The 25,242-nt window shown below is 48.1% G+C and overlaps 1 protein-coding gene across 2 annotated transcripts in view; it reads left to right on the forward strand.

Annotated features, from left to right (window-relative positions):
• The first annotated feature begins 21,032 nt into the window (after window positions 1-21,032).
• The window catches only part of PCSK6 (proprotein convertase subtilisin/kexin type 6), a 160,062-nt gene continuing 155,852 nt past the window's right edge, over window positions 21,033-25,242 (forward strand). For both annotated transcript variants that reach the window (XM_060179302.1, XM_060179303.1), the window contains exon 1: window positions 21,033-21,483. In XM_060179302.1, coding sequence (XP_060035285.1) covers window positions 21,289-21,483 — 195 coding nt within the window. In that variant the 5' untranslated portion in view covers window positions 21,033-21,288. The remainder of the gene's footprint in view (window positions 21,484-25,242) is intronic.

The following is a 25,242-nucleotide window of genomic DNA, read 5'->3' on the forward strand; positions in this document are numbered from 1 at the left end:
AGATGTTTCACAAGTGGTGAAGCAAGGTGTCTTTCTCTCCCTGTTTATCTACCCCTCCCCTCTCAATTTCTGTCTTATTAAATAAAATAGGGGGGAAAAAGAGAGGGGAGAAATGACCACTGAGAACAATGGATTCGTAGTGCTGGCACCGAGACCCAGTGATAACCCTGGAGGCAAAAGAAAAAGAAAAAGGGCTAAAATGAAATGTAGAAAAAAGAAAGGAGTGGTCGGGGAGGTGGCGCAGTGGCTAAGGCACTAGACTCTCAAGCATAAGGTCCTGAGTTCGATCTCCGACAGCACATGTACCAGAGTGATGTCTGGTTCTTTCTCTCTCTCCTATCTTTAATAAATAAACCAAATCTTTAAAAAAAAAAGAAAGAAAGAAAGGAAAGAAGAAGGGAGGAAGAAGAGGGAGGGAAGAAGGAAGGAAGGAAGGAAGGAAGGAAGGAAGGAAGGAAGGAAGGAAGGAGAGCCTGGGAGAAAATCTGTGAGGTTTCATTCAGATTTTTAAAAAGTTAAATCTGGTAACAAAAATACAACCTGCATTTAAAAAATAATCACATTTCTTGCATTAAGGTTAAACGTCTTTGAAATATGTTAAGAGAACAAATAGACAAGCCACAGACTTGGAGAAAATATTTGTAAAATCCACATCTGTTATGGGTTTTTATGCAGAATATATAAAGTAGTCTTGAAATGTGATAATAATCAAACTGGCCACCCATATTTTTCAAAAGAGAGGGGGGAAAAAAAGAAGAGATACTTCACCAAAGAAAACATACAGATGGAGAAAAAAGCATATAAAATATTTCATGTCATTAATCATTGGGGAAATGAATGTTAAAATTCCTACTGGATCCTGATACATTTTTTTAGAATGGTTAAGATGTAAAAGTCCCAAACAGTGATAAGGATAGGAGCAAATGGAACTCTCATATGCTACTAATGGGAATGTAAGAATGGTGCAGGGTGGGGGAGATAGCATAATGGCTATGCAAAGAGGTTTTCATGCCTGAAGCTCCGAAATCCCAGCTTCAAGCCTCCACATCACCATAAACCAGAGATGAGCAGTGCTGTACTGAAAAAAGAAAAAAAAAAAAAAAAAGTGGAAAAACTTGAAAAACTGCTTGGTGTTTCCTGTCAAGATTCCTAGTTTGCATATTGTGTAAGCCCCCTCTCCTGCCAGTCCTTGCGCTTTTGCGCCATGTGCGCTTAACCCGCTGTGCTACTTGCCCAATCCACCCCCCACCCAGACTGTGATTTCTAACTTGTTAACAGACTCTCTACCTCACAAACCTTGAAGAGACAAGTTGCCATACTGGAGAGGCCAACAGGGCAAGGAACCAGAGGGTTCTCCAGTCAAAAGACAAGAGCTGAAATTCTCAGTGCAGCAATTCCCAAGGAACCAAATCTTTCAAACAAAGATCTAACAAGTGAGTTGGTAAACATGCTTCGCTGGTGAGTCTTTGGATGAAACCTCAGGACTGACCAACAAATTAACTGCCTTCAGTGAAACTATGCTTAGATTCCCAACTCATAAACACCTTTTAAAATTTTAGTAATTTATTTTTCAATGAAAGGGAAATGCAGCGAGAGACAGAAACCAAAGCACTGTTCAGTTCTGGCTTATGGTGGTGCTGGGGACCGAACCTGGGATCTCAGAGCCTGAGGCATGAAAGTCTTTTGCAGAACCATTATGCTGTCTCTCCAGCCCCCAACTCATAAACATTCACTGGTAATAAATATTTGTTGTTTCAAGTTGTGTGTTTGGGGGGGCTGATTGTAATGTAGCAACAAACTCTTATAAAAATTAATAAATAAACATTTTTCAAAATTTTAAAAAGGGAGTCAGGCAGTAGTAGCACAGTGGGTTAAGCACATGGCGTGAAGCGCAAGGACCGGCGTAAGGATCCAGGTTCAAGCCCCTGGCTCCCCACCTGCAGGGAAGTCGCTTCACAGGCCGTGAAGCAGGTCTGCAAGTGTCTATCTTTCTCTCCCCCTCTCTGTCTTCCCCTCCTCTCTCCATTTCTCTCTGTCCTATCCAACAATAACGACATCAATAACTACAACACGACAAGGGCAACAAAAGGGAATAAATAAATAAATATTTTTTTAAAATTAAGTGTAGAGAAGGCCTGCAAAGGGAGTTCTGAGGCATTATCTCCCAGAATCCTTTGCATGTACTTCACCCCTTGCCCACAACACAAAGGAGGTTACCCCTACACCTCCAATAAGGAAGGCATCTACTCTTTGAAGGAAGATCTATTCTGCCCAGCAACAGCTCCACCAATGAGAAGCCTGGCAGCCCAGCCAACGAGAACCATCACCACCTAGGATTCTTATCATGAGCTCCCAACTGTACAGAGGAAACTCTCCACTCTCTGCTTTTCTATATAAGTGAATGCCCCTGCTTTCTGATTTTTCTCATTCCCCTCCTCCTCCTCCTTCTCCCCCTTTTCCTTTCTTTGGGTTTACATGTGGTCTGCTACAGCCTGCATAGCTCAAATTGCAATTCCTCTGTCTATGCCCAATTAAACACATTTTGCTAGTAAATTGCTGGCTATTTTTGTTTAAAGTCGACAACTATGAAAACTGGCAGTTGGTTAAGAACTTAGACACGCACCTACCATATGATGGAACCCCTCCACTCCTAGGCATTTACCCAAGTGACAGGATAAGCATATTCCACATAAAGTCTGGCACTGTAATATTCATCGCAGTTTTATATGTAATGGCCTCAAACTCGAGCAGTCCAAATGTCCAACAACAGGTGAGTTGATAAAACTCAAAAGGCCACTAGCGACTGGTGACAGAATATATGCAGCAATAAACTGGAAAAGAATCAACTGCCAAATACGTGAAATCTCAAAATTACTAGGCTGAATGGAAGAAGCCAAACAGAAAGAATTTCATATGCGTCCACTTATATACAATCATAGGAAATGCAAACTAGTCTATAGCGAGGGAAAACAGATCTGTGCTTATCTGAGGATGGGGTGAGGGAGGAGGATGTGAAATTAGAGGGAGGCTTGAGGTTAACGGTTATGCTTAGTATCTTGAATGTGGTGATGGATCTATACATATGTCAGAACTTATCCACTTGGACACTGTGAAGATGGACAATTGTGTGTAGCCCAGGAAGTGGCACAGTAGGTGAGGTGTTGGATACTCAAGTGTGAGGCCCAAGTTCAATCCTTTGCATTGTCTGTGCCAGAGTGATGCTCTGTTTCTCTCTCTCCTCCTCTCTTTGTCTCATAAATAAATGAATCTTTAGTAAATAAGGCCTACTAGTTATTTTTTAAAAATATAGGTTGGGAGTCGGGCGGTAGCGCAGTGGGTTAAGAGCATGTGGTGCAAAGCTCAAGGACCGGTGTAAGGATCCCAGTTCGAGTCCTCAGCTCCCCACCTGCAGGGGAGTCGCTTCACAAGCAGTGAAGCAGGTCTGCAGGTGTCTAGCTTTCTCTCCCCCTCTCTGTCTTCCCCTCCTCTTTCCATTTCTCTCTGTCCTATCTGAAAATAATAATAATAATAAATAAAGATAGGCGATTGTATATTAATTATACATCGATAACGCTGACAGAGGAAGAGTGATATTTAATCTTCATGCAAGAAGAGAGCATTTGTTTACTTATATTTTGGAAAGAGACAGAGAGAAATTGAGATGGAAGGGGACAACAGAGAGGGAGAGACACCAGGGCAGGGTGGTGGCACACCTGGTGAGCACACATGTTATAGAGCGAAAGGACCCAGGTTCGAACCCCCAGTCTCCATCTGCAGGGGGAAAGCTTCTCAAGTGGTGAAACAGTATTATAGGTGTCTCTCTGTCTCTCTCCTTCTCTATCACCCCCTTCCCTCTAAATTTCTGGCTGTCTCTATCTAATAAATAAAGATTTTTAAAAATTAAGAAAGAGAAGAAATACACCTGCAGCACTGCTTTACCCCTTGTGAAGCTTCCCTTCTGCAGGTAAGGCCTGGGGACTTGAACCCAGGTCTTTATACAGGGTAATGTGTACACTCTACTGGGTGTGCCACCACCCAACCCCAAGAGGGGAGCATTTTAAAAAACAGTTGGCCGGAGTCGGGCGGTAGCACAGTGCACATGGCACAAAGTGCAAGGACTGGCTTAAAGATCCCAGTTCGAGCCCCCGACTCCTCACCTGCGGCGGTGGGGGGGGGGGTCTCTTCACAAGTGGTGAAGCAGGTCTACAGTTGTCTATCTTTCTCTCCCCTCTGTATTTTCCCTTTCCCTCTCAGTTTCTCCGTGTCTTATCCAACACCAATGACAACAATAATAATCACAACAACAATGATAAAACAACAAGGGCAACAAAAGGGGAAAAATGACTTCCAGAGAAGTGGATTCATGGTGCAGGCACTGAGCCCCAGCGATAACTCTGGGGGTAAAATACATAAATAAAATAAATAAAAATAAAAAAAAAAACGGGTTCGGGTGGTAGCATGGTGGGTTAATTACACGTGGCACAAAGCGCAAGGACCAGCATAAGGATTCCTGTTCGAGCCCTAGCTCCCCACCTGCAAGGGGGTCACTTCACAGGCGGTGAAGCAGGTCTGCAGGTATCTGTCTTTCTCTTCCTCTCTCTGCCTTCCCCTCCTCTCTCCATTTCTCTCTGTCCTATCGAACAGCGACATCAATAGCAACTACAACAATAAAACAACAAGGGCAACAAATGGAAAAATAAATAAAAATTTAAAAAAACAGAGTTGGCTTTGGAATTCTAGAACAAAGAAGCAAAAATGAACATCTGAACAGAGGCTTCAAAGGGAAGCTGAGGAAACTTCCCAATAATTGGATGAATTGCAACAAAGGAGAGGAAAAGTAAGAACATTCTACGGGAAGTAGAATAGCTTACAGAATAGGACCTTCAGAAAGAAAGGGAATGAAGGGGAGCAGTTTACCACAGCAACTTTGTGTCAGGGACACAAAGGAAAGAGCTCCCAGACCTTGAAGCTCACTCAGCACCTATGAATGGAAACAAAAGCCACACAGGACATATCAGCAAGAAGTTCCAAAAACACTTGGGACCAAAAGAAGATACTGATGCTCTCAGAGAGGAAGAATGGATCACATACGAAAGGGCAAGAATGAGTTCTGTGTCAGACTTCTTAGTAGCAACGCCGGAAGCTGGAGGATAACGGCGTACAACCTACAAAACTTAGTGAAAATCATCTCCACTTCTCTCTCCTCAGGGAAAACATCAACATGCCGTCAGAGCAGAAGGAACTGCTGAATATTTTCAGATATGCAATATCTTCTTTTCTTTCTTTTTCTTTTTTGTTGTAGCTCATGTTTTCTGTCTCAGGACAAAGCTTTCACTCTTAAGATGGAGAATTTGGGGATGAATTTGGGATTGAAGCATCACTAAACCAAACAAATGGGGGCTGAGGAGGCAGCATAATGGTCATGCAAAAGACTTGCATGCCTGTAGCTCTAAGGTCCCAGGTTCAAACCCTGACATCACCATAAGTCAGAGCTGAGCAATGTTCTGGTCTCTTTCTGTATCTCTCTCTCTCATTAAAATAAATAAAATATTAAAAAAGAAACAAATGCAGGGAGTCGGGCGGTAGCGTAGTGGGTTAAGTGCATGTGGTGCCAAGTGCAAGGACCGGTGTAAGGATCCCAGTTCGAGTCCCCGGCTCCCCACCTGCAGGGGGGTCACGTCACAGGTGGTGAAGCAGGTCTGCAGGTGTCTAGCTTTCTCTCCCCCTCTCTGTCTTCCTCTCCTCTCTCCGTTTCTCTCTGTCCTATCTAACAACAACGACATCAATAACAACAACAATAACTACAACAATTAAAAAAAAAGGGCAACAAAAGGGAAAATAAATAAATATTTTAAAAAAAGAAAAAGAAAAGAAAAGAAAGAAATTAAGAAAGATAATAGCTGCCAAGAGAGGCCTCAAAGTCAGCCAAAGTGAAATTAAAAAAAAAAAAAGCAAAAATAACACTTACTACAGTGAAAACAAAAAGAATGTATAAGAGAAGAAAGTAAATGTACTGCACAGGGACAGATTCAAATAGTATGCATAAGTTATAATAATATACATTGCGTGATTTACCCAGCCATTATGATAGCATTCTGTTGGAAGGGATAAAATGGGAGGAAAAAGAAATTTATGTAAGTATAGACAGGGAGAATAAGAAGTAACTCTTTACTGTTCAGTGCTTGAAGCAAATATATTTTATTTAATACAAACAAACAAACAAAAAGTCAGCAAGCAGGAATTTAGGCTGGCTATTTAGAAACTTGGAGGCAAATACCAGAAGGCTAGAAAGCACTGGAAGTGATGACTGGGGAAATAGCTCACTTGGTTAGTGTGATGCTTTGTCAGCGGCACAACCCAGGTCCAAGGCTAGCGCCCACTGTATTGAAGGAAGCTGTGGTGCTGTGGTCTCTCTTACTGTTATTCTCTCTCTCTCCACCCCCCTCTACCTCTCTATTTCTATTAAATAATAATAAAAAAAAGACTATAGGCCTAAGAAGACAGCATAATGATACACAAATGACTTTCATTCCTAAGGCTCTGAGGCCCCAGGATCAAGTCTCATCACCAGTTTAAGCCAGAGCTGAGGAGTACTCTGTTAAAAAAATAATAATAATAATTAAAAATCAATAAGTAAAGGAGTCAGGCAGTAGCTCAGCAGGTTAAGCACACATGGCACAAAGCGCAAGGACAGGCAGAAGGATCCTGGTTCGAGCCCCCGGCTTCCCACCTGCAGGGGGGGTCACTTCACAGGCAGTGAAGCAGGTCTGCAGGTGTCTATCTTTCTCTCCTCCTCTCTGTCTTCCCCTCTTCTCTCCATTTCTCTCTGTTCTATCTAACAACAATGACATCAATAATAACAACAATAATAACTACAAAAATAAAAAAACAAGGGCAACAAAAGGGAAAATAAATAAATATTAAAAAAATAAATATATAAGAAAAGTACATTAACAAAGAAGAAAGCAGTGACTCTTGGAAAGCAGGAAGAAAACTATCTTCATGGCATGACTTCTAACACTATTTACTTTTTTTAAAAATATATTTTTATTTTATTTATTTATTTTCTCTTTTGTTGCCCTTGTTTTTTTTATTGTTGCTGTAGTCATTATTGTTGTTATCGATGTCATCATTGTTAGATAGAACAGAGAGAAGTGGAGAGAGGAGGAGGGGAAGACAGAGAGGGGGGAGAGAAAGATAGACACCTGCAGACCTGCTTCACCGCCTGTGAAGTGACTCCCCTGCAGGTGGGGAGTCGGGGGGACTCGAACCGGGATCCTTCCTCCGGTCCTTGTGCTTGGCACCACGTGCGCTTAACCCGCTGCACTACCGCCTGACTCTCTACACTATTTACCTTTAAAGCTCTGCTGAGGTACAGTTTTTATTAAAATACAAAAAAGAAAGACACGAGAGAAGAAAGTTTCCCAGAACTGAAGGAAGGTAGTGATTTCCAGACCCCCCCAAAAAACCTGTCCAGGTTCCAAGCAGAACAAAGAATAAAAGATTTAGACCTTGATTCAGATTCAAGATAGTTCAGAACACAAAGGGAAATCATATAGCTTCTAGGAGAAAGAGAAAATTTATCTTCGAGTAGAAAAAAAAAAAGCCAACCAGTACTGGTTTTAGTGATCTTGTCAGAAACGTTGACTACTAGAAGGAAAAAATGCTGGGAGATGTAACTTAAAAACGAATATTCTCTACCTATAAAACTTTTGTGCATGTAAGCAAGACAGGGTTTTAGATTTATAGTAAAGTTATATATTTATATTTATAATACTCCCAAGGCATTCTTTCTGATATATACATTCCAACAACAAACTTAAAAAAAAAAAGAAAGTAAAATTAAGAGGTTGGGGAATCATGAAAAGCTACCAAAAGCACATTTCTTTTGCATATGAATAAAAATCAAGGCAATTTAAAATACCTAGAAAAGCAAAAGGCTATATGTGAAAGTTGTGTTTATGTTTCAATACGAAGGAAACAACAACATGACATAAACCAAGGCCTTGCATCTGCACATTTTCCTCACTTCAGGCTGCTTTTTCATGTAGAGACAGACAGAGACACAGAGATACAGAGGGAGGAGAGACTCCCACAGCACCAGAGGTTTCCTTGTCACTTACCTGTGCTGCCTGGTCTTGAAGACGGATCTTGCACATTACAAACATTTACCCTACCCCATGAGCTATTTCTTTCTTTCTTTTTTTTTCTAAATTTATTTTCCTTTCTGTTGCCTTTGTTGTTTAACATTGTTCTGGTTATTGATGTCGTCATTGCTGGTTAGGACAGAGAGAAATGAAGAGAGGAGGGGAAGACAGAGAGGGGGAGAGAAAGACAGACACCTGCAGACTTGTTTCCGCCCCTGCAGGTGGGGAGCCGGGGGCTCGAACCGGAATCCTTACACTGGTCCTTGCGCTTTGCACCACATGTGCTTAACCCACTGCGCCACTGCGCCAAATCCCCCCTGAGCTATTTCTATAGCCCAGTGGCATTAATGCAGTGACAAGTCCTTTGTGTGTCTTGTAAATAGTGACAACAGACCCCCAGAAAGGGACAGAAAAGTCCTCGCTCTGAAGGAGTGATAATAATAATATAAATACCATCTATTGATTTTCTTTGTTTTTGTTTTTGCTTTTGTTTTTTAGCCACAGAGTGGTAGAGCATTAGAGTGAAAGTGATCAGCCACAGCACTGAAGCTTCCTTCAATGCAGTGGGGGCCAGGCTTGAACCTGGGTCATACATAGGACAAAGCAGCGCACTATCCAGATGGACTATTTCACTGGCCCTTTAAAAGGCCAGGCCACATCCACACCACTGGAGCTTTGTACCATTAGAGAGAAGTTACAGCCATGTGACAACTATTTGGCCAAGATGGACTATTCCTACTGAATCCCCAAGGTGTCCCCAGATACTTGGTGATAGGCTTCTCAGACACGAGGAACATCTGCCCACTGGGGTTTCCATCCACCCACCCCGTGTCTGTAGACTGGAAGCCCTCACTTCCTTGCCAACCGGAGCCAGAGGAGTGGAAGGCATGTCACTACAGTCTGGAAAAAGCCTTCAAATCACAGGCTGGCAGCATTGAGTTTGTGACATTTCAATAGCTCTTGCTTTGAGCAAGTCCATTTGGGGACAGCCCATTGCTTTACCTTCTTCTCGGCCTCCAGCCATCACACACACACCCCCTTTCTGGGCAAAGGCACACACACACACAAAAAAAGATGGACTAGAAAGAATTCTGGGGGCAGGGTTAGCAGGGTCTGTGAACATAATAATGTATTATTTTGGCAAAACCTGAAACTAGCATGTTACTGGGTGGAGGTTCATCCTGGGCAGGTGGTTCCCAATGTCAGAACCTCCCCTGGGCCCTTGGTCCCATCTCCTGGTTCCAAGGAGCAGCTTCCAAGAGGTCAGCCTCCTTTTCTCCTCTGGGGCCTGAACTTTCACCCAGGCAGCTGCGGGTCATGTGACAGGCAGGGACAGGGTCCCCTGATCATCCTGGCATCCTCCTGTTTTTACTCACCCTCACCTGTGCTGTCAGCCCTGCCCCCCTTGCTAGAATCTTCACTGGCTCCCTTCAGTCCCCAGAGCTCAGAGGCCTCCAAGGAGGCCCTTCCTCCGTCTAAGCCTCATAACTTTTTTTTTCTTAATGTTTATTTATTTATTCCCTTTTGTTGCCCTTGTTGCTTTTATTATTGTTGTTATTGATGTTGACATTGTTGGATAGGACAGAGAGAAATGGAGATAGGAAGGGAAGACCGAGGGGGAGAGAAAGAGAGACACCTGCAGACCTGCTTCTCAGTTTGTGAAGTGACTCCCCTGCAGGTGGGGAGCCAGCAGGGGGCTCCAACAGGGATCCTCATGCCAGTCGGTCATTGCACTTTGTGCCACCTGCGCTTAACCCACTGCGCAACTGCCTGACTCCCCATAACTTGATTTTTAATCTGTCAGATGGGAGCAGGGATGACTTCCTCTCTGGGGGCTTTCAAGAATGAGACCCTTCCAAGTTCCTGGCGGCCATACCTGCCTCTTTCTCTGTCCTTATCCATCTCTTCCTTCTGGCTAGCCCCACATTAGCAGGGTGCCAGGCCCCCAGGGTGGGCTGCTTCTAGTCTGGGAGGTGGAGGCCCTGGAAAAGCCACCCCAAGACTCAACTGTGCTGACGCAGCTGTGCAGGGACTCTTCGAGAATCTTCAATTGTTCCAGAAAGTGACCAGCAATCCTTAAACCTCAGACGTCAGAGTGGCACATGTTACTTCTGTACAAGGACCCAAGTTCAAGCCCCCAGTCCCCATCTGCAGGAGGGTGCAGTGAAGCAGTGCTGCAAGTTTCTCTCTGTCTCCCTACCTCCCCTTTCCCTCTCAATTTCTCTCTGTTTTTTTTTTTTTTAAGATTTTATTTATTTATGAAAAAGGTAGGAGGAGAGAGAAAGAACCAGACATCACTCTGGCACATGTGGGGATCGAACTCGGGACCTCATGCTTGAGAGTCCAAAGCTTTACCATTGCGCCACCTCCTGGACCACAATTTCTCTCTGTTTTTATCAAACAAATAAAATTTTAAAAAAATTAACTCCCTAGATTCAACGACCTTGTTTGAATGGGATAGAGCAAACTCACGAGGTTTGACTTTATTTTTCACACACACGCCCCACAGGGAGGAAAGGGAAGCCCAGGGACCCCCTACAAGCTGCAGAGTAACTGCTGAGGCCCAGCCCCACATGGGCTAAGAGACTTAGCACCAGCCTTCACAGTGGGGGTTGGGAAGAGTGAGCTGGGTCCTGCCTATGGACATAGAGGGAGAGGATGGGTTTGAAAGTGCAACTTGCAATTTGGGGAGAAGGAGGCCCACTGTGTGGTAGAGAAAGGCGTGCCCAGGAAAAACATGGTGAGAGCCATACTACCCAGGCCTGAAGGTTGAGGAAGGCAGGGCTAACCTGCTTGTCAGTGGCCAGGGAGGCTGAACCCCACCCTGCAGGCCACAGAGATTTGGCAGTGGTTGTGGGGGGGGGGGGCTCCTAGAAGGGTTTGAGTCCAAGGCTGGGGTGGGCTGAGGGCAGGAGCCAGCGGGGGCAGTGGGGAGTCATCACTACAGCCTGGGGGGGGGGGGGTGCATGGCTGGGGCCATGGGGAGGGGGAGGACGGAGAGAGTAGAGAGGGAGGAGGGAGGAGTCAGGAAGAGGGCACTTGGGGCCCCAGGGAGGTTCTCTTTTTCTCTTTGTCTTTGTGTGTATCTCTTTCTTTTTTTTTTTTAATTTTTTTTTTTAATTTAAGAAAGGATTAATTAACAAAACCATAGGGTAGGAGGGGTACAACTCCACACAATTCCCACCGCCCAATCTCCATATCCCACCCCCTCCCCTGATAGCTTTCCCATTCTCTGTCCCTCTGGGGGCATGGACCCAGGGTCATTGAGGGTTGCAGAAGGTAGAAGGTCTGGCTTCTGTCATTGCTTCCTCGCTGAACATGGGCGTTGACTGGTCGGTCCATACTCCCAGTCTGCCTCTCTCTTTCCCTAGTAGGGTGGGTCTCTGGGGAAGCTGAGCTCCAGGGCACATTGGTGGTGTCTTCAATCCAGGGAAGTCTGGCCGGCATCCTGATGACACCTGGAACCTGGTGACTGAAAAGAGAGTTAACATACAAAGCCAAACAAATTGTTGAGCAATCATGGACCCAAAGCTTGAAAAAGTGGAGAGGAAGTATTAGGGAGGTACTCACTGCAAACTCTACTCTGGTTCTACCTTCTTTATTTCCCTTCTCCTCCTTCATTTTCCTCTTTTTTTTTTTTTTTGGTTGCAAGGACTTTATTGCCTTGGTTTCATTGCTTCTGGGACTTTTTTTTTTTTTAAGACAGAGGAAGATAGAGAAAGAGGAGAGACACCACTGCACTGCTCCACAGCTCATGAATCTTCTCCCTCTGTGGGGTGCTCCCACATGTGGGGGCCTCATCCTGAGTCCTCAGGCAGAGTGAAGTGTGTGCTCAAGAGGGTGGGCTATCTCCTAACCCCGGGTCACTTTCTTTTTTTCCTTCCTTTCTCTCTCTCTCTCTCTTTCTTTCTTTCTTTTTCTTTTTTTTTTTTTTTTTGCCACCAGGGTTATCTCTGGGGTTCCTTGACTGCACAATTCCACTGATCCTGGCGTACTTAATTTTTTTTTTTTTTTTTATGTTGAGGGTGAGAACCAGAGAGGGAATGAGAAGCAAAGTCTCATTGCTCATGAAGCCTTCCCCTGTGCATGTACCCCCTTGGGGTAGCCGGGATCTCAAACCCAGATCTTTTCACATGGTAAAAGTGTGTGCTCTAGCAGCTAGGACATTCTTCTCTAATGGAGGCTTCTCTAATGTGGTATTGGAGGCCTCTGAGTGGCTCTCCATCGGCTAGTTGTCTCATTCTTGTGTATATATATAATTTTTTTTTTCTTTGCAGGGGAATGATGACAGACAGGCATAGAGAGAGGATTGACACCACAGCATGGCTCCACCATCCATGGAATTCCCAAGTACCACTCATGGTGTTTCCATGTGGTGCTGGGTCTCAAACCTAGGAGTCTACCAGGTGGGCCATCTCCAGGCTGGCTGTGAAAGTACAATTGGGGGGGGGGGGTTGGACGGTAGCACAGCGGGTTGGGTGCACGTGGCACAAAGTGCAGGGACAGGCGTAGGGATCCTGGTTCAAGCCCATGGTTCCCCACCTACAGGGGAGTCGCTTCATGGGCGGTGAAGTGGTTCTGTAGGTGTCTGTCTTTCTCTCTCTCTCCCTCTCTGTCTTCCCCTCCTCTCTCGATTTCTCTCTGTCCTGTCCAACAACAATAATGAACGACATCATCAACAGCAATAATAACCACAACAAGGGCACACAAAAGGGAAAAAAAAAAGGCTTCCAGGAGCAGTGGATTCATGGTGTAGGCACTGAGCCCCACCAATAACCCAAGAGGCAAAAAAAAAAAAAAAGAAAGAAAGAAAGTACAATTGGGAGCCAGGGTCTGGATAGGTTGGAAGTGAGGCTTTGAGAAAAGAAGTGAAGATGTGGAGGAGGACTGGGGCTTTCTAGAGAGAGAGAGAGAGAGAGAGAGAGAGAGAGTCTATAGACCCAGGCCTGAGTGCCACCAGGCCAGGGTGTTCGACACAATGGGTGGATCCCACCTCTGTTTCTTCCGTTCTCCAGGGTTATCACTGGGGCTCAGTGCCTGCACTACAAATCCAACTGCTCCTGGAGGCCATTGTTTTTCATTGTTTATTGGATAAGACACAGAGAAATTGAGAGAGGAGGGGAAGATAGAGGGAGAGAAAGATAAGACACCTGCAGACCTGCTTCACCACTTGTGAAGTGACCTCCCCTGCAGGTGGGGACCCGGGAGCTCAAACTGGGATCCTTGCATGGTCCTTGTGCTTCCCCTCTAGGGATCCAGTCCTAATTTTTGATGAGATTGATGCCTCACCACCCACCTGGCCCCTAGCCCTTCCTCTTGTCCTGTCTCATGCACTGTTTTTCACATTATCTGTGTCCAGCTGAGCTTCCTGTGGCCTCAGGGCTTTTGCATAAGCTCCTGCCCCTGCTGGGTCCTCTGCCCAGAACTGGGGAACACCTGAGCAATCCTCCTGGGTGGAGCCCTGCTGTTCTGGGGGTGCTCCTGGCCTGCTCTTGCATTCCCTCCATTGTAAACGTTCAGTGTGGTTTCCGCTAGGTGGGCTGCTTCCTGTTTATTTCTTTGAGTTCAGCTTCAAAGTCAAATCCCCCAGGGAAGGACAAGCAAGAAAGGATCAAGACTCTGGGCAGATATTTAATTAATTTTGTTATCACATTTAAAAAAAATATTTATTTATCTATCCCCTTTTGTTGCCCTTGTTTTATTGTTGTAGTTATTATTGTTGTTGTTGATGTCACTGTTGTTGGATAGGACAGAGAGAAATGGAGAGAGGAGGGGAAGACAGAGAGGGAGTGAGAAAGATAGACACCCGCAGACCTGCTTCACCCCTTGGGAAGTGATCCCCCTGCAGGTGGGGAGCCAGGGGGCTCGAATGGGGGTCCTTACACCGGTCCTTATGCTTTGTGCCACCTGTGCATAACCCGCTGTGCTACCACCCGACTCCCTATATACATATATACACAGAGAGAGAGAGAGTGGGAGGGAGAGAGGTGGAGATAGAGAGGCGTGAAGAGACAATACACACAGTACCAAAAACTTCCTCCAGTGCAATCCAGGGCCAGATTTGAACTAGTTCACAGTGCACTATCTAAGTGAACTATTTTGTCAGCCTTAGGCAGGTTTTTAAAGACAAAAAAGAAGCACTGGATTTGGGATTCCCTGACCAGGAAACTCAAGCAGAGATAAACGACACCCAAGAACTGAAGGTTGGAGCACTCGATGCTAAGAAGTGGAGGTGGGGCGATGGCTCAGCCATTAGAGCTCATGCGTTACCATTACCATGCACCCAGACATGAGTTCGAGACCCCAGGCTACCACACAGGAGCACCAAGCAAAAGAGAAGCTTCATGAGTGGTGGAGTCATGGCTGTGGTGTCTCTCTGTCTCTCAATATATTCCTTCAGGAATGACAGAATCATGCAGCTATGAAAACCTTGGCAGAATAAAATAAATAAATAAATAAAGATTTGGACCCACTGCTAGCCTCAGGAAAAGAGATACACAGGCCTGAGGATCAATTTAGCTTGGGAAGTAGCTTCTCAAATCCAATGTATAATGCTGCTTGGTTCACAGACTGTAGTCATTATAATATTCTTTTGCTACTAGGGTTAAGGCTGGAACTTGGTGCCTGCAAGCCTTTCTCACTCCTGGTGGCCTATTTATTTATTTACTTATTTGCCTCCAGGGTTATCACTAGGGCTCGGGGAGGCACTATGAATCCATTGCTCCTGGGGGCCTTTTTTTTTTTCCCATTTTATTGAATAGAACAGAAAGAAATTGAGATGGTGAGACAGAGAGACACCAGCAGACCTGCTTCACCACTTGTGAAGCGACCCCCCCCCCCCCGCAGGTGGGGAGGGAGCCGGGGGCTCAAACCAGGATCCTTGCGTAGGTCCTTGTGCTTCCTACTATGCACCACTGCCTGCCCCCCTCACCTTTTTATTTTACTTTAAAATTTTATAGAGCTTGAGAAACAGAGAGACACAGAGATCTAGGCAGAGCCAGAGACAAGAGAGACACTGACAGCGCCGCTCCAAACTTGTGAAGCTTCCTCCCTGCAGGTGGGGCCCAGTGCTTGAACCCTCTCCTGACATGGTCCTTGTTCATTCAGCAAGGTCTGGGAGTCCCGGTCCAGAGAGGGAAGGTCACTCTTACCCTTCTTCCCTTGGAGGTTCTATTGAGATGATAAGATGTTCGAATCTGTGGAGTCCTGGTAGCTCTGAGGTGCTGCCTAACCACTCTGCCCCGTCTTCCTCTCCTCTACCCTCCCAGCAGATTCCTGTCAGTCAAAGAATGAATAATCCTTACTTTGGGGGCTCCTTTTAGTTGGTTATGCTAGTATCCTTGTGACCAAAGGCACCTCAGCTGATGGAGCCAGGAAGACGCAGAGGATGGTGATGTTTCTGTGTGGCTTTGAGCCTCCTAGCAGCCAAGGTGAAATGAGAAAGCAGATAAATGCAGGGGCCTGGTGGCGGCACACCTGGTTGAGCACACATGTCACAATGCACAAGGACCTGGGTTCAAGCCCCCCATCCCCACCTACAGGGGGAAAGTTTCATGAATGGTGAGAGCTACAGGTATCTCTTTGACTGTCTCCTTCTCTGTTTCCTCTTCCTCTCAATTTTTGGCTCTTTCTTTCTTTCTTTCTTTCTTTCTTTCTTTCTTTCTTTTTTTCTTCCCCTTTTGTTGCCCTTGTTGTTGTAGCCTTGCTGTGATTATCATTGTTATTGTTGATTGTTATTGTTGTTCCTTGTTGGATAGAACAAAGAGAAATGGAGAGAGGAGGGGAAAACAGAGAGGGGGAGAGAAAGACAGACACCTGCAGACCTGCTTCACTGCCTGTGAAGCGACTCCCCTGCAAGTGGGGAGCTGGGGGCTCGAACTGGGATCCTTACTCTGGTCCTTGCGCTTTGTGTCACCTGCGCTTAACCTGCTGTGCTATTGCCCGACCCCCTTTTTGGCTGTTTCTATCCAATAAATAAAGATAATTTTAATTAAAAATTAATTAAAAAAGAAAGAAAGCAGATAATTCTTTCTTCAGAAGGGCTTTGCAGGGAGTGTGGGCTCTGCTCTGTGCTTGACTCCAAATTCCCTCGCAGGGACACTGAGGCTCATTCATGATCTCAGGAGTCAGGGTAAGTGATTCACAAGAGTTGGTTTTGACCAACCTCTTTCTTAAGACAATGAGGTTCTAGATAGAAAGTCAGACCAGAAGGGGTGGGGTGGGGCAGGGAGGATATCTAGTTGACTCTAGAGGGTCAACTCTCCCAACCCTCTCAAAATAGGGGCAAAGTCCAGTATAAATCAGAGACTCCAAGATGGAGAGAAGTGGGATTAAAAAAAAAAGAGAGTATTAAGGGGGGGGGTAGTGTACTGGGTTAAGCGCACGTAGTACTAAGCACAAGAACCTACGCAAGGACCTAGGTTCAAGCCCCTGGCTCCCCATCTGCAGGGGGTAGGGGGGAAGCTTCACAAGCAGCAAAGAAGGTCTGCAGGTGTCTATCCTTCTCTCTCCCTCTCTCTCTCTCCCTCCCCTCTCAATTTCTCTCTGTCCTATCCAATGGAAAAAATGGCTGCCAGAAGCAGTGGATTTGTAGAGCCAGCACCAATCCCCAGTGATAACCCTGGAGGCAAAAAAAAAAAGGAAAAGAAAAGAATAAAAAAGCATTGACACAGAATAGAAGGAGGGGTAGGGGACTCATTTGGGGTACATCTAAAGAGACCACTGCCCCCCTCCACACAAGCATATAGAAGCCCTGGCTGGAACTTGGTAAGGGTTTCCCTGGGACAGAGTTCCAGAGGCGATGGAAATCCACTTTGTCTTGAGTCCTAGTGTCTCTGATGTATCCATTGGGTGTCCCCTGATTCCTGGGGCTAACCCCTTCTGAGTGTTGATCCACCCAGCCAGTGTCACCCGCTCTGTGAGAGTCTGACCAGCTGTTCCAATCATGAACAAAGCCTGTGTCCTCTCATCAGAGAGGAAGCATCGATAATTCAAACCTGTTCAAGGGAAGAGCCCTCACCTGGCCAAAGGCTTGACAGCAGATTGTCATCCAGAACATTCTCTCCTGTCCCTTTGTGGCAGGATGATAAAAGACTGTCAGATTAAAAAAAAAAAAAAAGTCAAGTGCATCGGAGGAAACCAAACAGGCCTCTCCCCCCACCCCCTATCTCTTTTTCATGTATTTATTTATTTATTTATTTACTTATTTTCTTTTTTGTCACCAGGGTTATTGCTGGAGCATTGTGCCCACATGATGAATCCATCGGTCTCAGCAGCCATTTTTTAAAACCATTTCTTTCTTTGTTTTTAAATTGACTGGACAGAGAGAAATTGAAAGGGTGGTCTGGGAGATGGCGTAGTGTATAAAGCATTAGACCTTCAAGCATGAAGTCCTGAGTTCAGTCTCTGGTAGCACATGCACCAGAGTGATGTTTGGTTCTCTCTCTCTCTCCTCCTTTCTTTCTTTCTCATAAATAAATAAATAAATAATCTTTACCGCGAGAGAGATTGAGAGGGGTGGGGGAGATAGAGAGACAGAGAAAAATAGATACCTGCAGACCTGCTTCTCAGCTGCAGGTGGGGAGCAAGGGCTCACACTTGCACTTAACTGGTTACATTACTGCCTGGCACCCCTAAACAGGTCTCTTTAGTGGCAAGTGTCTCAGGTATTTAAACCATTAGTCCTCAGTGACACACTGGGCAGGAATAAGCATGGGTCTGCTATGTATTACCGAGAAAGGAGAAGTGAGAGCTTTGCTCACTGATCAGTGTTCCCACTTGGGGACAGCCTGGCCATTGCCATTTTCCAGCAGGAGACACCAGAGCCACTTGTCTGAGATTGAGTGACCCCTCCCCCAAACCCTCCTAAACCCTTTAAAGTACTGCCTATCAGGCCTTCTTTGAAGTATGCACCATGCCTGTCAAGCCTAGAACATTCCCCAGAATACAATTTCCCTGTAGATGGAGAGCCAAGAGCCGATGATGGCCTAAGAGAGATGATCTCTGGACGGAATTTTGCACACCCCGAGTGATGTGAGGTCCACTGTAGTGGTCTCGAGAGATCTTGTCATTTCATGACCCAGAATTCCATGCCTCCTTCGTCTGAACTGGGGAGACACTAATATGGACATCCATCTCTGATTGGGGTTTTTCTAAAACTTGAGCAATTAGGACTGAGCTTTCCTGTCCATCCCCAAGCTGGCTGACCTCAGATGAGGGAGGCAGCAGTGAACCCCAACTCCACCCCCAGAGATGGGCACCCCCCACCCCCCAAGCTCCCTGCCATCTGGAGATTGGGGGCCTGAGCCAGTGTGCTGCGTCTCCTCCCTCATCTGTGTGCGAGAGTATGGCCTCATCTGTGTGAGAAAGTACTAGAACATAGTCTTTGCCAGTGCACAGGGCCGGGGCTGATGCAATGGGGGTCCATTTTGGGGAACTGCTTTCATTCCCACATGGGAGCCCAGATATTGCCTGGGTGCCTCCTTCCAAAAAGAGGAGTTTAGCTCCAAAAAGACCTGATATATTCTCATCCCTCCAAATGAAAATGCAAAGTAAGTTTCTTTCTCTCCCAGCTCACTGGGCTGAATCCCTTAATCTACTCCATTATTATGGAAAGACCCTTATCTCTGCTTCTCCAAGTCACTGCTGCATGGAGGGGGTGGGGGATGGGGTGGAGCTAGGGGAGGGCCTAGGGTGACACTGTTTTTTAGTGGCTTAAATTGGAGAGGGTCACATGCGTGAAGAAATACAGCACAAGCCTCCAGGGAGGGAGGTGACACAGCAGTAAAACCTTAGACACTGGCGCAAAGCACAAGGACCAGCATAAGGATCCCGGTTCGAACCCCGGCTCCCCACCTGCAGGGGAGTCGCTTCACAGGCGGGGAAGCAGGTCTGCAGGTGTCTATCTTTCTCTCCTCCTCTCTGTCTTCCCCTCCCTCTCTCCATTTCTCTCTGTCCTATCCAACAACGAGAACAACAATAATAACTACAACAATAAAACAACAAGGGCAACAAACAAAAGGGAATAAATAAATAAATAAATATAAAAAAAAAAAACCTTAGACACAAACATGAGGTCCTGAGTTCAATCCCTCGGCATCAACATGTGCCAGAATGTAGGTTAGGGTCTCTCTCTCTCTCTCACCTCTTGTGAAATAAAAATAAATTTGAAAACAAAACAAACAAAAAACTTGGACAGGGGAGATAGCATGATTATACAAAAGACATTAATGCCTGAGGCTCCAAGGTCTCAGGTTCAATCCCTCACACCACCAGAAGACAAACTGAGTAGTGTTCTGGTATCTCTCTCTCTCTCAAATAAAATAAATAAAAAATATTTTTAAAAACCTTTATGCATAATGAAATGTGGGGTTAGAGAGAAAACAATACTTTGGTATGTGTGATGCCAAGTTCTTGAAAGCCCCACACTTTGTTCACTGTGTCACCTCCCACATCACAATAAAAATAAATCTAGAGTGGCCAAGCGTTGGCGCACCTGGTTGAAAGCATGTTACCATATGCCATGAGCTGGGTTCAAGCCCCACCCCACCTACAGGGGGGAAGCTTTCCGGGTGGTGATGCAGAGCTTCAGGTGCCTCTTTATCTCCCCCTCCTCTCTCAATATCTCTCTGTCCTATCAAATAATAAAGTAAATCTAGAAAAAGAGAATGAGAGAATGAACAGGATACTGAATGGCCAACAGGGGTCAGAAGGGGGACAGACATTGTCTAGTGAGTGATGGGGGGGTGAAAGGGGGCCCAGCCTGGCGGCTCAGCCCAAGTGTTTCTGTGGTGTCTGAGGCAGAAGCAGGGATGGGCCCTGGATACTGAGCAGGGCTCTAGGCAGGAGCAATTGTGAACAAGACTCTTGGCTTGTCCCTCAGGGCCTCCCACCACGCCTCCCCGCACCCCCACAGCCCATGGTGTGAGTCACGCCTGCAGGAGGATGAATCATGCCAGTTACAATTACGAAATCCATGGGCTCCCAAGGAGGAGGCTGGGGAGGACCTGGGGAAGCCATCACCCCCAGCCATGCCCATGACCCCCTCCACTGCTGTCGGTCCACCCTCTCCCAGCCAAGCAAAGGCTCAGCAGGAGAGTCTGAGCAGCCAAGGAACACCTACCATGTGCTCACAATAACAAACGGTGAGCCAGAGCTGACTGCACGCCCCTTTCTGGAAGTTTCTATGGGGCACCCCGGCTTATGTGTGGTGGTCTGAGCTGTGCGAAGAGGGTCCTGAAGATCTGGGAGTGAGAGCTCACCTGCACTGAGGTGGGGGTAGCTGAGGACTAGGGTGTTAAGTCTCTCCTGTTTGCATGCAGCAAGCCCCCTCTGTCAGGCCTGGTTTGGGTTTAAATCTAGACCCATCTGCAAGGTCATGTTCTCAGGCTGGCCACAGTGGGGTTACCGTCTGAACAAGGCCAGCTTCTCTTGCTGTGCTCAGCACAGTTACCCAGACCCTCAGTCCCCACCCCCAAGTCTGAGGAAAGCCACATTCTCATCTGAGCTCAGTGGAGTCACGCGGATTCACAGCACCCTAAGGCTGAGCCAGGCCAAATTCTCATTATGAGTTTAGCCCCCACCCCAAAATCTGCCCAGACTCTCAGCCCCTCCAAGTCAGAGCAAGGCCATGTCCTCATGCTGAGCTCAGAGGGGGTCACCTAGACTCAGCCCGCCCTAAGCAGAACATGGCCACACTATCACTCTGGGCTCAGAGAGGGTCACCGAGCCCCGCAGCCCCCCCACCAAGTCCAGGTGAGCGCCGCGGGTGGAAATGGGGCTCCACCCCACCCGGACCCCCCCACCCTCCTCAACACTCCCCGTGGGCCCCGCGCGCTGCTGCGCCCCGACTCCCCGGTGGGGGGCGTCCCCGCCTCGGTCCCCGTCCCCGCCTGGGTCCCCGTCCCCGCCTCGGTCCCCGTCCCCGTCCCCGTCCCCGTCCCCGCCGAGCGCTGGAGCGCGGGCCCTCGGCCGGGCGGGCGGGAACGCGCGGCGGCCGCCTCCCGGCCCCTCCTGCTCGGCTCCCGCCCGCGGTGGCGGCGGCTCCCCGGCAGGAGCTTTAAAAGGCGGCGGCCCGCCCCCCGGCGCACTCGCCCGCCGCCTGCCCCGCCGCCTGCCCCGCGCCGCCGCCGCCGCCGCCGCCATGCCTCCGCGCGCGCCCCGCGCCCCCGGCCCGCCCCCGCCGCCCCTGCGCTGGCTGCTGCTGCTCGCGCTGCCCGCCGCCTGCCCCGCGCCGCCGCGCCGCGTCTACACCAACCACTGGGCGGTGCGCGTGCTGGGCGGCCCGGCCCAGGCGGCCCGCGTGGCCGCGGCGCACGGCTACCTCAACTTGGGCCAGGTGAGTGCGGCGCCCCGAGCGCCCCAAACTTTTCCCGGCCGCCCCCTCTCCTCCCGCGGGGCGCCGCGGCGCGTGGCCGGGCGCGGACACCTGCCCCGTGGGCCGCGGGAGGAGCTGGCCCGGCCGCCCCGTGCGCTTTCAGCGGCCCCCGGGAGGCCGGGTCCGCGCGGGGGGCGCTCGCTCCCGGACACGCGCAGGGCCGGCGCCCGGGACCGGGGGCTCCCGCAGGCACTGGGCACCTCCCCGCGCGGCTCGGACCCGGAGCCGGAGCCCGGAGGCTGCAGGCGCGCTGCTCCTGCCTCTGACCACCCTCCGCCCCCCGCCCCCCTCCGGGGGCGAATAGTTGTATGACCTTGGCAAAGTGGCTTCATCGGTGGGGACGGTGACAGCGAGGTCCTCGTGCAGTCGTCTGGTCTGGTCCCGCAGAGGGGCACCCCAAGGGGCAAGCGGGGCCGGTGAACTTGCAGCCCCGCCTGGTGGCCTTGCTGTCACCAGCCACCAAGCAGGGCACCGGTCCTGTCAGTGAGCAAGAGGGCTAAGGCCCCCCTCAGACTGGGAGACAGCAGCTAGCAGTGTGACATCGCCCCCAACAGAGATGGCATTTCTCCCCCCACACACACACCTCCCCCCTAGTCCACTCATGGGGACTGCTGTGACATTCCAGAGAAAAAAAAAGGTTTTGTGCTTTGAGCGCAACCGGGCAGGCCAGCATGGACTCAGAGCTTCATGTGACCACAGCTGCAGTTTATCTTTACTGGTTTGCTTGAGTTGACATCGTGTGTGTGTGTGTGTGTGTGTGTGTGTGTGTGTATGTAGAGAAAGAGTCTCCACAGCTCCAGAGCTTCCTCCAGGGCTTTCATGTGGTGCCAGGGTTTGAACCTGGACCACGTGCATGGCAAGGCCTGTGTCCTACCTTGTGTGTTATCTCTCTGCCTTAATACAGCTGGAATTCCCTCCCCCCCAAAAATATATTTATTTTGTTATTTAGTCATATGAGAGACTTCCACCTGTGTGTATGAGAGAGAAGTCAGAGAACCAGTCCAGGACATGTGGTGCTGGGATCGACCTCGCAGCCTCAGGCATGCAAGCCCTGTACTCTGCCACTGAGCGATTCCCCACTCCTCCCACCCCACCCCCACCCCCCTGGCCCTCAAGTATTTCTTTTTCTTTTTTTTTTGAAAAAAATATTCTCAGTCACTGGCCTCTCTTCAAACACCCTGTGATTTAAGAGCTGGCCTTTGGGCCCACTGGCATTGTTTTTCTCTTTCTCTTGTTCTGCAATCTCCCTGGCTGTTTTCTTGGGGGTTCCAGCCCCTCCGTCATAGCTTCTGGTGTTTATGTGCCCCGCTAAGCCCCAGTGCATGCCGCCCTTTGTCACTCTGCCCAGGTGGACCCAATTTGTCTTGGGCTCAAAGTGGCTCCTTAAACTGTCTAGCAAATTACAGTGTGCTGGGGTGGCTCCCGGCTTCTGTAATTATAGGAGGTGATGGGAGCCGGTGTTGAGTCCTGAGGTTCTGGGCCCCGAAGGCCAGTTCCCAGCACCTGACCCTGGGAACACTGTGTCTCACTCACTGAGCTGAGCTGTCCCCGGAGTCAGCTGTGGACAGGGCGGTCGTCCCTGCCCACGGTCTCCTCAGATGTGGACAGAGCAGTCAGAGTGGACCCCCACATGGTCTGGTCACTCGGCTGGGGTGGCGTAATCTTAGGGGAGGCTCTGTGGACATTGTCACACAGAGTGGGCTGGGTAGTTGGGGACAAATGTGTCCCTTCCCACTGCAGGCATCTGCTCTGGACTCCACCAACCTGTTTCCCCCCTAAGTGCTCTGCTCATGTGGAAAAGGCCCAGAGCACACCCCACCATCACCACCACCACCACTCACATACTCACAGAGAACTCTTTAAAGTCCTTACTGGCTCTTTCTTTCTCTCTCTCTCTCTCTCTCACAAATAAAGAGGTCAATAAATAAAGACCACCAGGATGGGAGGAAGCAGGGCACGACACAAGGGCAGGGTTTTACCAGAGCACTGCTCAGCTCTGGCTTATGATGGTGTGGAGGATTGAACTTAAGACCTGAAAGCCTCAGGTATGAATGTCTTTTTACAAAATTATTATGCTTTCTCCCCTGCCCTATAGTATCATTATTTTTCTTTTTTTAAAAAATAAATTTTATTTATTTACATTATTGTATTTATTTATTTATTTATTTATTTTTACCAGAGCACAGCTCAGCTCTGGCTTATGGTAGGACTGGGAATTGAACACGGGATTGCAGAGCCTCAAGCATGAAAGTCTTTTTGCAGAACCATTATGCTGTCTTCCGAGACCAAAGTTCACAACATCAACTCCACCAGGATTTCAGAATCACAGATTCTCTGGAAACGGTAGGAAAAAGGGTAAAGAGAGAGGAAGAGAGAGGAGAGAGGAGAAACCAGAATATTGCTGCGATTGAACTTAGGACCTCATGCTTCAGAGTCCAGCGTTTTATCCATTGTGCTACTTTTGGTCCACTACTAGTTTTCAGATAGAGGCTCAGAGACAGATAGAGAAGGAGAGACACCACAGCACTACTCCACCACTCCTGAAGCTTCCCTCTGATCAGATTGATGCATGTGGTGGGCGGGGGCTGGAACCGGGGTCCTCACACATGGTGAAGCAGGCACTCTGCCATGTACAGGAATTTGCTTGTGTGAGCAGGAGAGCCACAGAGGGATGGGGAAGAGATGGGCAATTCCAGAAAAGGCGCTGAGAGTAGTGACAACTTCCCACACACACACCTGAAAATCCCAAGTGGGTGAGAGGCCAGAGTGACACAGCACTTCTGGGCAGAACTGCTGAGGAAGGCCTGGGACCTTGAGAAAGGAAGGGACTCCCTGTGCAAAGGAAAAAGGCCAAGACTGATAGATGCAGATGAAAATCCTGGCTAGCAAAGGCATCGTGGCTGGGTTTAAAAGCAAGTTATAAGGGGGGTCGGGAGGTAGCGCAGTGGGTTAAGCGCATGTGGCGCGAAGCACAAGGACCGGCATAAGGATCCCGCGGTTTGAGCCCCCGGCACCCCACCTGCAGGGGAGTCACTTCACAGGCAGTGAAACAGGTCTGAAGGTGTCTGTCTTTCTCTCCCCCTCTCTGTCTTCCCTTCCTCTCTCCATTTCTCTCTGTCCTATCCAACAATGATGACATCAATAGCAACAATAATAATAACCACAACTATAAAACAACCAGGGCAACAAAAGGGAAAAAATGGCCTCTAGGAGCAGTGGATTCATGATGCAGGCACTAAGCCCCAGCAATAACCCTGGAGGCAAAAAAAAAAAAATCAAGTTATAATGGGGGGCCCAGAAGCACATCTGACAGAGGACATGTTACCATGCTCAAGGACCTAGGTTCAAGTCCCTGGTCCCCACCTGTAGAGAGAAGCGTCACAAGTAGTGAAGCAGTGCTGCAGTCATCTCTTCCCTTTCTCTCATTTTTTCCATTTCATTGGATAGGACAGAGAGAAATGGAGAGGGGAAGGGGAGACAGAGAGGGAGAGAGAAAGTTAGACATCTGCAGACTTGCTTCACCATTTGTGAAGAGGTGGGGTCTCGAACCCAGATCCTTGCATGGGTCCTTGTGCTTCACACTATGTGCACTTAACTGGGTACACCACTGCCTAGCCCCCTCTCTCACTTTCTGTATTCCCCTTTCCTCTTTCCAATATATATTTCCAATATATATTTCCAATATATAGATTTCTGTCTCTATCCAATATATAAGGAAAG

The sequence above is a fragment of the Erinaceus europaeus genome, chromosome 20 (assembly GCF_950295315.1).
Source record: "Erinaceus europaeus chromosome 20, mEriEur2.1, whole genome shotgun sequence".
Lineage (NCBI taxonomy): Eukaryota > Metazoa > Chordata > Mammalia > Eulipotyphla > Erinaceidae > Erinaceus > Erinaceus europaeus.